We start from the raw sequence: 13,376 nt of genomic DNA, 5'->3' as shown, positions 1-13,376 counted from the left end.
AACCCCAAAATCCAGGGTCAGTCCTCCCCCCGCCCACAGGAGGAAGAGGCAGGAGAGTCTGGCAGCTGCCAGCTTTGAAAGGAGCAGCCCTCCTGCTACGTGGGCTTCAAAAAGCGACTGGACAGCCACCGGGGCTGGTGAAGGCAAAGCCACCATGCCTGTCTTGACTCGTCACCGCGTCCAGCCCCCCGGGGTGGCCTGTGGAAGAGACCCCGGGCTGCTGGTCCAGGGTTGTGAAGTAGCCCCCAGTGGCAAACCGCCCCCCTCCGCTCGCCTCTGCCAGCTCTCCGCCCTTCCCGGGGGGGACGCTGCCTTCCGGCCTGGCCAGATTTCGGGGTGAAACACCACCGCGGTCTTTGGGTCAACATTTTCCCATGGGAAAACCTGCCCCCCCAAAAGCCCACGCGCCCCCCCCTTCCCCCCCCCCCCCCGCAGCGGCTGCCCACGTCCCCCCGACCCGCCGCTCACCGGGCAGCAGCAGGAGCAGCAGGACGGTGCCCAGGAGCAGGTCCGCGCTGCTTTGCGGGGTCTCCCAGCCGCGCCCGGCCGTCCCACGGCGCGCTGCTCCCCGCGTCCCCGCGGCTCTGCGCCTCCCCGGGCTCCCCCGGCGCTCCCGAGCCACCGGCCGCGTCTTCATTTCCCGCTGCGAACCCCTCGCGCCTTCCCGTGGGTTGGCAAGTGACCTCCTGCCCCGGCTCGCAGTGACAGCGAGCACCGTCAGAGCCGCGTCGTTTCCCCCTCGGCCGCTTCCCCTGGATGACTCGGGGCTTTTTTTCTTCCCCTTCTCCCCCCCGTCCCCCCCCCCCCCCCGCCCCACCATCCGGCCACAATTCTTCATCGAAGAATTCATCGACGCCAGCCCGGCGACGTGTCGAGGCATCCCTGTCCCGAACGGGGCACGGCGCCGGGCATCGCCGCGAGCCGCCGGGGACGAAACATCCACTTCCCGGGAAGGTCCCTCGCCCCGGCCGGGAGCTGGGCGGGGGGGGATGAGCTGCAAGCGGAGCATCGTCCGGAAGGGGAACCGGTGGGACGGTAGACGGGCGCGAGCGGCGCGGCCGGGGGAGCCGCGCTCTGCGCTGGGTGGCGACGGTCCCCGGAGGCTGCAGCGGCTTCCCGAGCCGCCGTGCCCCGCTCCGTCACCCCGACCCCCGCCGCGCCAGTGCTCTGCCAGGAGCGCCATTACCGGTCCCGGTTTCGGCAGGGACTGAAACGCCGGGTCCTGCCCCCGGGGATGGGATAACCGCGGCCGAGGGACGGATCCCAACGCGCCCAGCAGAGAGACCCCCGTGAGCCGCGCTCCCAGCAGGAACGACTTTAATGGGCACAAGTCCGGTGCGCGGGCGCGCTCGTTAGACTTCTACGCCATCCAAAAATAGACATTGAACAAAATAACAAAAATAGATTATTTCAGCTGCTAGAGGGTATCGCGGGGGCAGAGTTACTCTGTCTTCACCAGGGAAGGATCCCTCTCAGTGACCGCCAAGAAGGGTTGAAGATGGGGCCTTTCCCACCCATCATCCCCGGCCTCAGGGCACAGGAGGGGACGTCTGGTGGCTCCAGGGACCCTGTCCCTGCCCCTTCTGCTTTCTGCATCCCTCGCTGCCCGGGCAAGCACCCCTCCCTCCTGCCCCCAGGATACCCGGCCGAGGGATGCACAGCTGCCTGGCAGGACGCGGTGGGGTGGGAAAATCGGGGGGGGGGGGACACCGGCAGTGGCAAGGGGCTCGGGTTGGCCGGCCCCGCCGCAGGTCCCCGGGCTCCTAGCAGCCATACGAGGCAGGTGTGGTAGCAAAGCGGACGGTGTCGGTCCTTCCCACCGCCGTCCTCTGCACGGGGGAGCCCCGGCGTGGCGCGGCGCGGCCATGGCGGGGCTCAGCCGAGGTGGCTCTGGCTGCTGTTGGGCTGCAGTTTGACGCTGTCGGAGCTGCTCTGCGAGTCAGGGGGCTTTCTCGCCTGCAGCACCATGGTCCAGTACCAGAGGAAGATGAGGAAACCTGGGAGAGGAGGGAGGAAGGGTGGGTGAACCCCCTCCAACGACCAACAGCAGCCGAGAGCGAGCCCGCCAGCCTGCCAGGGATGGCTCCTCTCATACCCCATCACCACCCCACCAGCACCCCATGAAAGCCCCGGTGACCTTCGGAGGAGGGACCTTTGGTTCCAGGCTCACCTTGGAGGGAGTTGATGATGGTGAAGATGTAGAGGGAGACGAGGCGGAAGACACCAGAGGTGAAGGAGAAGAAGACCAGTGCCCAGGGGATTCCCAGCAGGATGCTCAGCCCAAAGAGGGCTAGGACGTGCTTGAGCTTGTGGCCTTTCTTGTTCTGCCGGAGGATCTCCCGGACCATGGCCCCCAGCATGATCGAATTAAAGAGGAACACCAGGCTGAAGAAACCCAGGTTCACAACGTTATGGATCAGGGGGCTCGTGATCCAGCATCTGGAGGGAGGAGAAAGGGCAGAGGGTTATGCCGTGTCGTCCCACGGGGGCACGAGGTGGAAAGGTTGGGAGAAGCACAAAGGTATGGGGGAAGCCCAGCACGCAGCTCAATTAAACCCCGAGGGGGGAATCCCCCACCACCACCCTGCACAAAGCCCCAGAAAAGCCACAAGTGGCCAAAGGAAAGCCTGTAGGACCTGGTGAAGGTTTAGCTGGTTGACTTTATCTAAGACCAGGGACCAGGCAACCCATCTCCCATGACTTACATGGTTGCATTGGTGGATTTGCCACCAATAGATTCATAGACGGGAATGGAGAAGGGGCCGTAGTTTGTCCAGCTAGCCAGGAAGATCAGCATCACACAGAAGAAAGGGAGTCCTGGGTGTCAAGAACAGAGTGAAGCAGCTGCCCTAGTCCCCAGCCCTTGGACCTTCTGGAAGGATTTGTTGCCCCTTTCTCCCTGCGTAGAGTACAAACCAACATCCTCCCTCCCAAGGGGGGAACCGAGGATGGAGCACGCAACACGGATGCCTGGTGTAAGCCCCAGCCCGGGAGCGAGGGGGGACCCCAGCGTAATGGAATTTTAGGCCACAAAAGATCTTCCTACCATGGCCTCCTGCCCAAAGCACAGCAGAGATGCATGGGTGCTCCCTGCATCAAACCCGTCTCTCTGGGCTGTCCTGGATGTTTCTTTCAGAAAGAGAGGGTCCCGACACTATTTAAAGACCCCAAGTAGTGGCCCTCACATGCCTCCTTTGCTGGGTGACCTCCAGGGTGACCCACCCTTGCCCTAGCACCAGCTTCTGCTCTCAGCCATCGAGCCTCCTTCTCCACCACATCGCTCAACTGAGACACCCCTCTGCTTTCAGATATCTGTTCCCCCACAGCTACATCTCCATCCCCATCTGGGCACCGTATACGGTGGGAAAGACCTACCCGGGTGCCCATCCATCCTGTGGCCCATGCCCTCAGGGCATCTCTGCCTCCCCCATGCTCACCCCAGCCCACCAGGCAGAGCTTGAGGAGGAAGTGGTCATGGTAGGCGTTGAAGACTTCGATCACAAGCCGGTAGAGGTTGTAGCCCTCGATGCCCATCCAGGTGAGGCAGCTCAGGAGGGAGAAGTGCAGGAACAGCCCCCCGGCTCTGCAGACCGCCTCGCTGCTGCTGGAAGCCAAGTGCTCAGAGATGAGGAAGGTGACGTCCAGGAGGAAGATGGCGCCCAGCAGGTTCATGTGGATGTGCATGCTCATGATCTGGTCTCGCTGCTTGCTTCTGGAGAATTGAGGTGGGGAGACCTCACCGCCATGCCTGGCCAGCATCACTAGTGCCCCACAACACACCACAGCTCCGCACGGGGCAACTCGCCCCAGCCAGAAGAGCCAGGAGACCCTCCTGGTGGTGTCAGGGGTCGAGAGCCTAAACCCACGGGTGGGACCATGTGTAAATTCAGGTCCCTGCAGCTGACCCTGCAGCATTTCAGGTCTAGGCCATGGCAGGTGGGGAGCAACATCATTTCAGCTCTGAATCATCTACGCAGGGTCAGTGACATGACTCAGGAGAAGACACTCATGTTTTCCACTGGGCCCTTGAAAAGACCTTTGTAGGCTTCTGCTTGCCAGATCCATAACAATGACCAAGCTGATTTTCCAAAATCATTGAAAACAGCCAGTGTTTTTGAGCACCCTGCGGGAGACCTGACCAACGGGGTGGTTTCTGGAGAGCAGAACGCTGCTTTCTTCAAGCATGGCTCCTTCATCATGCTTCTAGCCAGGCCACCAACTGCACTGGGAGAGCTTGCACCCACCCAGGTGTAGTGGCAACGGACAGGACACAGACGGGGAGCGTGGGGTGAAGTCAGACTGTACCTGAAGTAGAGGAAGAAGATGGTGCAAATGGATGCCAAAGCCGAGATCAGGCAGCCGATGTAGGTTATGATACTCAGGTAATCCCTGTGTATGTAGGTGATCTCCGGAGAGGATACCTGAGGAGAAGGAGGAACGAGGTAGGAAGGAAGAACAGCCGGTGGGAACGGTGTAGAGAGCAGCGGGAAGGTGCTACCCACCATCAGCACAGCAAAGTAGGTGAGGTGGTTGCATCTGCAGTCCGTCCGGCTGCCCCCCCTTGCCGTTGTACAACCGTAGCTGTCCCAGCTCCCAGAGCTGGCTGTGCAAGAGAAAGGGAAAGCGTCGGGTGAGCAGCAGGAACATCTGCTTCGGGTTGGTGGATCTTCAGGGAAAGGTGTCCGTGGCAGGGGGAGGACAAAAGTGGGGGTCCCAGCTTGTCCCATGCCAAGCAACACACACTCAGACAGCACCCTCAGCATCGGGACCCATCCCTAGGGAGGGACGTCTTAGGTTAGCTAGGGAGGGAAAAACCTGAAATCAACCCCGTGGGAAAGGTTTATGGAGCTGGGGCAAGAGAGGGAGGTTGCAGAGCAATTTTTACCCTGGCTTCACACAAAAGTGCAGGAGCACTCACCAGTGGTGTCCTCCTGCCAGAAGACACACAGCGGGCTCACGTTCCTCTGCAAAGACAAAACCATGGGCCCTGATCGGGATGCGGCTGTGGGTTTGCTGCCCGGCCAGCACATTCGATAGGGGAGAAGATGGGGCAGGAGGCGAGATGGTCTCAGGAGACCAACCATCCCGTATCATGGGAGTGGGCTCCAGGCAGAGACCTGGAGGAGCAGCTGCCTCCTCCCAGGTCCCCTTTTCCAAACAAGAGGTTCAGCTTTGAGCAGGGGCCATGAATGAGCCAAGGGACTGTTAAAGTGTCCCCCAGCCCTGGAGATTGTGCTGGAGGCGACACATCTGCAAAGCCGCATCTCCTGGACAGGCGCTGGCAGTGCCACCACCAGTGCACACAGTGAAGCTGTGATCATGATACAGCTCCAGAAGACGCAGCAGGCCCTGTACAGGCTGGCCAAGGACGTTGACCTGCTGGATTGTGACCACTCTCTAAGCTGGCAGGGCCTGAGCCCTCCTTGCCCCTCCATTCCTGGTGGGAAGAGGTTCAATGAGGCTGTTTCCCGACCTACCGGCAGCTGGTCATGGAAGAAAGTGAGGACCACTGGGTCGGAGAGGTTTGCCACCACTGCGTCCACCAGGGAGATGCCGACCACCTTGTCACCCAGAATGTGGCTGCTGTTCTCATCCTGTTGGATCAGAAGAGGCAGCGGTGGCAGTGCGGGAAGGGAGAGCTGCTGGGCATTGATCTTCTCCAAGCGAGCACCGGCACCCTGGTCTGGGCGGCATCCCTGCCGCCCTGTACCCCCGGAGCCCCCAGCACGGCGGGGACACCCCACCATGCCACGCGTCTGGGCGTTACCTGGAACATGGTCTGGCTGTTGATGTCCATGAGGAGTACCCTGTGCTCCGCCACCTTCTCCGTCACCGTCGTGAACAGGCTGCTCGGCAGGTCCACCGCAAACCCGTGGACCTTTCCACCCTCCTGCAAGGAAAGACGCGTCAGGAGAGAGGCTGGAAGAGGATGCTGGTGGACCAAGACCAGCGGGGCAGGCTGCCCAGGACCCACCTCTCTTTGGGAAGCAAAGGCTAGGTGCCGAGGAGCCCGAGCGGGCTGGACCCTCAGGACGGTCGCGTGCACGGTGGCCTTCCCAAAGGTCTGGTTCTGCCCTTCGAGCTCCACCTTGGCCAGCGTCTTCTCCAGCTCCCCGAGTTTGCTGTCGGGGACGAGGTGCAGTGAGCAGGATGCAGCAGGTACCGCACCGGCGGCAGCGGGAACGGCACAAGCCGGGAACTCACCGCCGAAGCATCTGCTGGTCCGTGGCCCCCGCGGCTGGCGCCGGGGGCTGGGCAATGAGGCTGTCCAAGGCATTGAGCTGCTCCTCCACGTCTTGCTCCCAGACGGGCATGCTCTCCGGAGAGGCTGACGGGCACACGAAAGGAAACGGCGTGAGCTGCACGGGCAGAGCTTCGCTTCCCCGTGCCCCGAGCCAGCTGGGCACAGCCCCGGTGGGAGCAGAAAGCAGAGGGCTTCAAGGTGACCCCAAGCCTGGGGAGTTGATGGAGACCCCAACCCAGAGGGCTTCTCCTGCCGCCCAGAGCTCAGCTCCCACCGAGGCCATCAGCACCAGGCTGGCTGAGGCTAGCTAGATGCCTCGCAGTGCAGATGGGACCCTCGAAGCCTCTGCAAAATCCCAGGATTTTAGGGGGCAAAACACTTGAAAATCTCCATCTTCATCTTGAGGGAGCCTGGGTACCACGGGCTGCCTCTGGGCTGCTTCGAGCAAACCTAGGTCCCCTTCCATCACCCTTCAGCTGTGTCTTCACATCATCATGCTGTAGCACATACTGGGACAGAACCGATGCTCTGCTGCTGGCTAGAGAGCGCGCTGGGGATGAAACGAGCCCCTTATTTCATTAAAATAACATGGAATTGCCTTTACCGGGGAAGAAGTATTCAGATGCACTGTGAAGGGAGGTGTTCTTCCCGCCCTTCAAGACGTAGGACACGTTGAAGATGGAGGTGCTGGTTCTTTCAGTCTTCTGACTTTCTTCCCCCCAGGTGATGCTGCTAGACGGGTCCCCACCCAGGAGGAAGCTCTGCTTCCCGTACGCCAGCCTCAGGGTCCCGTTGGCCTTGAACCAGTAGATGCAGAAGCGGTACCTGCCCAAAGCGCGGGGCAAGCTGTACGTGTAGTAAGAGTTTCTCCTGTTTGGCAAAAAGGGCCTTTTTATTATCAGTGCCTGGGCCGTGTTCTCGATGGAGATGGTGGCAGGACCGTGCTCGTAGACAACGGAGCTGTTCTGGGTCTGGTTTCGGTCACCACAGAAGCGGAAATCCTCTTCCCAGCGGCCACTGGCTCCCACCCCTGCATCACACAAGCACACGGAGACACCGGTTCAGCCGGAGGGGTGGCCACCCCCGGCAAACACCACACCCCTGCGGCAGCCGTCGCGTGCGGCACGCCAGGCTCTCTGCCCCGGGCGTCCCAACCCAGTCCCGGGTGGGCTGCATGATGTTGGCCACCTCCCCAACGTCCCTACGGCCATGCGGCAACGGTTTGCCGGGGAGCCGAGGCCCCTGGGGCGGGGGGACTTCCCATCTCTTGGTACCACGCTCTCCCAGGTGCGACCGCCTGTGTCGGCAGAGACCGAGGAGCTCTGCATCCCCGGAAGGGATGGATGGAGAACAAGACCTTTCTCTGGAAAGGACCCATCCTGCCCCGGAGACCCCCACCAGAGACACGATGGTCCACGAGATGTTTCGTCTCTGTGGAAGCCACAGCTGCAAACACCTCTTGGTGCCCCCCAGCCAATTTTTGGGGGGGCTGCCAATTACAGCCAGCAGCCCAAATCCGGTCCACCGGCCCAGGGCAGGACGTTGCTGGGCACAGCCTACCTTGGAGGGGGGAGAGAAGGAGCAGGAGGAGGACCTTCATCCCGGGCAGCTCTCTGCTTTGGCTTGGCCTCCAAGGAGAAAGCAGAGCCTGGAAGGGTGCAAAGGAAAGGGGCCACAGGAGTATTTCGGTATCACCCGTACCGTGGGGTCAGGGGGTGGAGAGCAAAGGCTGTACTGGTGGGACACCGGCCGGCATCACGGCCGGCTCCCCGGTGCCTCTGCCACCGGGAAGAGCCAGGAACACCGGGCACCCTGGTCTAGACGGACCGGGGAGGCCGACAGCCCTGCTGCCCCCTCGGGAATCATGCACGTGTGTCCCAAAAACACGGATCCGGGGTGGCAAAATGCCGGTGGCGATGGGAGACACCCGGATCACTTGAACAGCGCACGAATGCCAACCGTGGCGTGGCGGTTGTGCCGGCAAAGCATCTCCTCCGGATGGGGAATGCTGAATCCCAAAAAGGCTTCAGCCCATCCTGCTGCACTGGTGCCGCTGGGATTTTATTGGGGTGGTCGGAGGGCAGGATCAGCCCCTTTCATCCGTTACTCAACCGGGACCAGAAATCCCTGGGGGGATGTGGGTGGGGGAGCTGGTATTTCCCCTCCAAGCCCGATGCGGTCCCGCTCGCCCTGACGCCGATTGCTGTTTCCTGAGCTGAACAATAGCGAGAGAAAATCCCCCGAAAACGGTTTCGCAGCGGGAAAACACGGTTCCCATCCACGCTGGCAATAAGCAGTGCTGGAGGGAGACGGATGCGCCAAGCCCCCGCCGGGGCTGGATCCTGCCCCGTCATCTTCCCCTCCCTGGGCAGCAGTGGGGACGCGCGTCCCCGCTGCCCCCGGGGCCTCTGCCCAGTGTCACCCATCTTCAAAAACCCCGTGCGATCGGGGTGACCAAGCAAGAGACCCCCTTCGGCCCCAACCCTACCTCCTCTCCAGCATCCCCAGGGCAGGATGGCTTTGCCCGCTGCCCCAGCACGAGCCTGGGGGCTGAGCTCCTCCAAGAACAATAACGCATCAAAAAATTCCTGGTTTGGCCTCAAAATCAGACGGATGATGTAAACGAGGTGGCGGGCACATCACCGGCGCTACGCGGTCTAGACCAGGCTCGGCCGCCGGCATGGAGGGAGGCTCAGCCCTGGGCATCCCGCCGTACCCTCCCATCGCCATTGAAAGAACATGCTGGCCTCGGAAAGAAAAGCGGAGGAATAACATTCTGGCCTCTAAACCTGGAGGCAAATGGGAAAAAAACCCCTAAAAAACCCACCAAAAAAACCAAAAAACCAAAAAACAAAAAAAACCCCCGGTGTTTACTACCACCTTACTGCTCTCCGGGTGACTTGGCAGCAGGTATTTAAGCCTCTGGAGGTAGCACGTGGCTTTTGGACATGACGTTTTTCCCGAGAAGGGAAGATGCCCTGACGCCTCAAACAAACACTGGAAACAGGGAGATCCAGCGCTTGTTCTGTTTTCCTTCCAAGTCTGTTAGGAAAATATGCCGATGCTCTGTTCCCCGAGATGCTAACGAGCCCGCAGCTCGTCACCCGCAGCCTGTTACCCAGGCGAGGACTCGGGAACCAGATGGGGAAACTGAGGCAGGCCGGGCCAGGCTCCCCGAGGCGCAGAGCCAGCCCCCATCGTACGGACCGCGGACGATGCCCGAGGAGGAAGGGACCCCCCCACCTCCACAAAGGGGATGCCCCGGCGTCGGGCAGCCGGGTGCTTCACAAAGTGCCCTTGTCCTTGGCCAGCGGCCCGTGCGCGCAGGAGCCAGCCCGCACGTTATTCACGGCATCGGCATGCGAGCCCTTCCCGTCGCCGGTGGGCGGCAGGGTCCGACCCGGCGCATTTGTTAATGCCCAAGGTGCTGAGCGGCAGCTGTGCTGCGCCGGCAGCCCGGCTGTGCCAAGCCTGTGCCGCGGGTTCTGCTTTTCCCGGGCCGTGGGGGTTGCACACAACACCCAGCACCCACGAGGCGAGTTTTGCCGGCAGGACAAAACCAGACCCGATAAAGATTCCCACGGGAGCAGCACAGCTCCCTGCCAGATCCGTCCTTTGCCAGCTGCTGGCAACCATCCCTTCCCGCGCAGGCGTGGGGAGAGCCACGGGGAGGCTGGCACAGGCGCTCCGACGGTGTCTGAGGCTCTTGAGATGGAGCGTTTGCTTAAAGCTGGGTCTTAACGTTCAAAATTTTAAAAAAATTTTAAAAAATTCCATGTCCTAAAAAACCCCACTGGCAGAAATATCGCGGCAAACTAAACCGGCACTTCCTCCGGCGCCTGGGCCACGATGCCGTGCAAAGCCTGCGGCTTCGGCAGGGGCTGCGCAAACGGTCCGCGAAGGACCAGGAACGCCCGCGGCGAACGGAGGGCTGCGGCGAAACGCGAGGGACGCGGCGTGGGCTGTCCCCCGGCACCCCCCAGCACGTCACCAGCCTCGGGGGGTGCAGCCAGCCAGCCTCACGGCACGCTCCCACCGCTCAGCCGCCTTTGAGCTACCTTCCCTCCAGCCAAACCACCCGCCCTGGGTTTTAATGGCTTCCAAAACGCCCCATCCCCTCCCAGGTCTTGTCCCCCACCGCATGGGCAAGGTCCCCATCGCCTGCCCACGCCGTGGGTGCTGGGGAAGGCAGGTACGGGGCAGCGCAGAGCAGCCCAGGACCACCCCAAATCAGGCTCCAAGGCATTTGGCACGGGAAGCAGCCAACCTGGAGCCCGGCGAGGGTTAACCCGGCCCCCGTGGGCTTTTCCGAAAAGCCAAGCACTTCCGGGCGAAGTCCGCGGCACCCGAGGAGCCAGGTAAGAGGCCGTGGGTCCCCCCCAAGATCCCCGCAAGCCCCAGCTGTCGGTGAGCTGATGGGAAAGGAGTTGGCGGGTCGGAGCCCTCCCAAAAAACAGGCGCCGGCAGGCTGCTGCCCAGCTGGTACCGCCGGGCGCTGGCGTGCTGGGAGCCACCCGGCCCGCTGTCTGCAAAGCCCGCGGCGCCGCATCCCTCCGACACCCACGGGTGCCACCGCAAGGTGCGGGGACGGCCGGCCCCGGGGGTCCCCGTCCCGGCAGCATGCAGTTGCTTGCAAACCTGTTGCTCTGCGAATAGCAGCCCCCGGGCTGCGGGATTAAGAGCTGGACCGCAACCAAGTATGCAGCATTTTTAGGCCTTGGCTTAATTCACGTGGGAGCTGCAAACCCAGCAAGGGGCGCGGCAAAACGCACCATGGCTGCGGTCCTGGGCCTAAAGGATTTGCCCCCCCCCCCCATCCCCGAAACACTCCTGGCTCCCCACCGGCGGTGGAGCTTGGAGGGGGGTTACTGCAGCCCTCAGACCGTGAAATGCGCTTTGGCTGCCTTCCCTCCTCAACAGCCATTCGGATTTGCTGCCAGGAGGTTATTCAGGGAGACTTCATTTCAGTTCTCCAGCCGGCTTCGCTGGCTTTCGCTGGTCCCTCTGGGGGGGGCAGGTCGGGCAGCTTGCGGGCGGGGAGCACCCAGAGCATCCCGCATCCCGCAGCAGCATGCCAGGACCGGCAGCAGCAAGCCGAGATGTTGCAGGAGGAATCCCCCCAACAGGCATTTTAGGGGAGGGAGATCACCCTGTCGAGACACGCCGGCAGTCCCACGGGGATGCTGCACCCGCCGCCAGGAAGGAGGAGGAATGGGGCGTGCTGGTGGTTCCCCCCGGGTGGGAAGCGGTGGCCACGCGCAGGGCTCGGCCTGGAGGCGGTGGCGGCTTCGTGGGGCTCGGCTGTGCCGCCGGCAGCAGCCGGGAGCAGCTGGTCCCAGGCGGCTCAGGGAGCTTTGCGGCTCTGCAGCTCGGGAATTCAGCCTGGCTCTGGGGCAGGGGCGAGGGGCAGAAGGGCGGGCGAGGGCAAAGCCCCGTTTTGCAGGGATGGAGGCTTCATCAGACAGCTCATGGCGTGGCCAGGAGCGGAGACCGCCTGGGCGGAGGCGTCGCACCCGCCGCAAAATGCCCCCGTACCTACCGGAGCGGGGTGCATCCCAAAGCCCCCATGAGCACCCCTTCGCTCCATCCAGACAGGCTACTCCCTGCCCCACCGGCCAACCGGGCACCCCAGGGTGCTGCCCAGTGGCACCAGTCCCAGCCACGCAGACCCCCAGCGCACTCCCCAGTGCCCTGCTGGGCTGGCCCCACGGGGTGACAGATGCCCAGGGCCGTGGCGGTCCCCTGGCCAGGGGCTCTGCTCGCCCCCGCACCCAGTGGGTGCCTCCTGCCCCCGCCGCCTCCCCTCCCGCACCGAGGACCCCGCAACAGCCCTTCCCAGTGTCGCCAGTACGGGCGTGCCAGGCAGCAACCCCGAAGGCAAACACCGGTCCCCCCGCTCCTCCTCCCTCCCCCGCCCGGCTCAGCCGCTCCCCGCCGCCCCGATACCTGTGCCCGGGTCGGGCTGGGCGCGCTGCCCCGGCTCGGCTCGGCACCGCACCTCGCAGCCCAGCCCGGCTCGGCTGGGCTCGGCTCAGCACCTTGCAGCCCAGCCCAGCCCAGCCTGGCTCGACTCTGCCCGCCCCGTCCCCCCGGGCAGGCGGTGACTCAGCGGGGCGGGACCGGGGCGGGTCGCGCCGCACCGACCCCTGCGAGACTCTCCGGGATCGCTGCGGGGGCTGCGGGGCCGCCAACCCTCAGTCACGGCACCTGCCCGGGCCGGCCCGGCCCGGCTCGGGTCAGCCCGGCTCGGTTCGGCTCAGCCCAGCCCGGCTCTGCCTGGGAGCACTGGGATGCATCACCCCGCCCGGCCGGTACCGGCACCGGCACCAGGACGGGGCTTGGGACCGGGGCGGGCTGGAGGACCTCGGCTGGGGCCAGCCGGGAGCCGGGGGTGCCCCATCCCACCGCCCTTCAGCTCGGCGCTGGCGGGCGTCCAGTGGAGGGAGGGAGCCGGGCGGCTGCACGCCTGGCTGCGGATGAGATTAAAAAATAACAATTAATGGGAAAGCAGCTGGGACAGAGCGTCCCTGCGAACCCTGTCCCGCGCCCCGCAGGAAACGAGGGAGGCGAGAAGCAGGGCAAGGAGCCCAGGCCCCAAACCAGGGCGAGCTGGGGAGGGGGTCCCCCATGTCCCCCCCCGGAGGGGATGTGCTGGGGTGCGGGGTGCAGAGCCTGGGTGTGGGGTGCCCAGCCAGGGCACGTGGCTCCCACCGCCCCATCCGGACATGGGTGCCCTGCCCCTCGCCCTCGGGACCCCGTGGCGGCGGCAGCGGGAGTGGAGGCTGGAAGCCAGAGCAGGAGCAGACGAAGCTGCTGCCAAGCTGTGCCCGCATCCAGCCGTGCCAGCCCTTTGTGTGCCCTGAAAAGCAGCCAGGCAGGAGAAAGCCGGGGCTGCCGGGAGCCGGAGGCAGGCAGGCAGGCGGGGAGGGCTCCGGGAAGTGCCCTGGGTAAATAGTTGCTCTTGCAGATATTTTCAATGGCTTGAATGAGACTTTTCTTTCTGCTGGGGGAAGGGTGGAAACAACCTCCCGCTCCGGCAGGGAAGGCGATGGAGATAAAAGGTGGCTGCGGCACCGGAGGTGCCATGGCTGCGCCGAGACCGCCAGAGCGGGGGACATCGCGCAGGCTCGCA

At 63.6% G+C, this 13,376-nt stretch overlaps 2 protein-coding genes across 2 annotated transcripts in view; both read right to left on the bottom strand.

The window, feature by feature from the left end:
* Window positions 1-637, bottom strand: part of ADGRG3 (adhesion G protein-coupled receptor G3) — a gene marked incomplete at both ends in the record, with an annotated part of 4,907 nt that extends 4,270 nt beyond the window's left edge. Inside the window, 1 exon segment of the mRNA XM_082005628.1 lies at window positions 469-637. Within this exon segment, the coding sequence (XP_081861754.1) occupies window positions 469-637 (169 nt within the window).
* Window positions 638-1,754: 1,117 nt separating this feature from the next.
* Window positions 1,755-7,859, bottom strand: ADGRG1 (adhesion G protein-coupled receptor G1). Its single transcript, XM_082005544.1, has 13 exons — window positions 7,805-7,859; window positions 6,849-7,274; window positions 6,205-6,328; window positions 5,975-6,122; window positions 5,768-5,890; window positions 5,478-5,594; window positions 4,919-4,964; window positions 4,503-4,603; window positions 4,306-4,421; window positions 3,438-3,712; window positions 2,706-2,817; window positions 2,171-2,439; window positions 1,755-1,997 (listed from the first exon to the last, which is right to left on the bottom strand). Exons 1-13 carry the CDS (start codon window positions 7,842-7,844, stop codon window positions 1,876-1,878), a joined length of 2,019 nt encoding a protein of 672 aa, XP_081861670.1. The 5' UTR covers window positions 7,845-7,859; the 3' UTR covers window positions 1,755-1,875.
* Window positions 7,860-13,376: the final 5,517 nt, after the last annotated feature.

This window comes from Phaethon aethereus, assembly GCF_964289735.1.
Source record: "Phaethon aethereus genome assembly, chromosome: 13".
Taxonomy (NCBI): domain Eukaryota; kingdom Metazoa; phylum Chordata; class Aves; order Phaethontiformes; family Phaethontidae; genus Phaethon; species Phaethon aethereus.
Note: the sequence above shows the minus strand (reverse complement) of the source record. Positions and strands in the feature narration are given on the sequence as shown.

What these genes read in the sequence shown, in the direction of transcription:
- ADGRG1 (XM_082005544.1), bottom strand. Translation starts at nt 7,844, where the DNA reads ATGAAGGTCCTCCTCCTGCTCCTTCTCTCCCCCCTCCAAG. An exon ending in AAATCCACCAATGCAACCAT is followed by an intron (nt 2,440 to 2,705) that starts GTAAGTCATGGG and finishes TCCTCCCTCCAG; the next exon opens with ATGCTGGATCACGAGCCCCC. An exon ending in CATCATCAACTCCCTCCAAG is followed by an intron (nt 1,998 to 2,170) that starts GTGAGCCTGGAA and finishes CTCCTCTCCCAG; the next exon opens with GTTTCCTCATCTTCCTCTGG.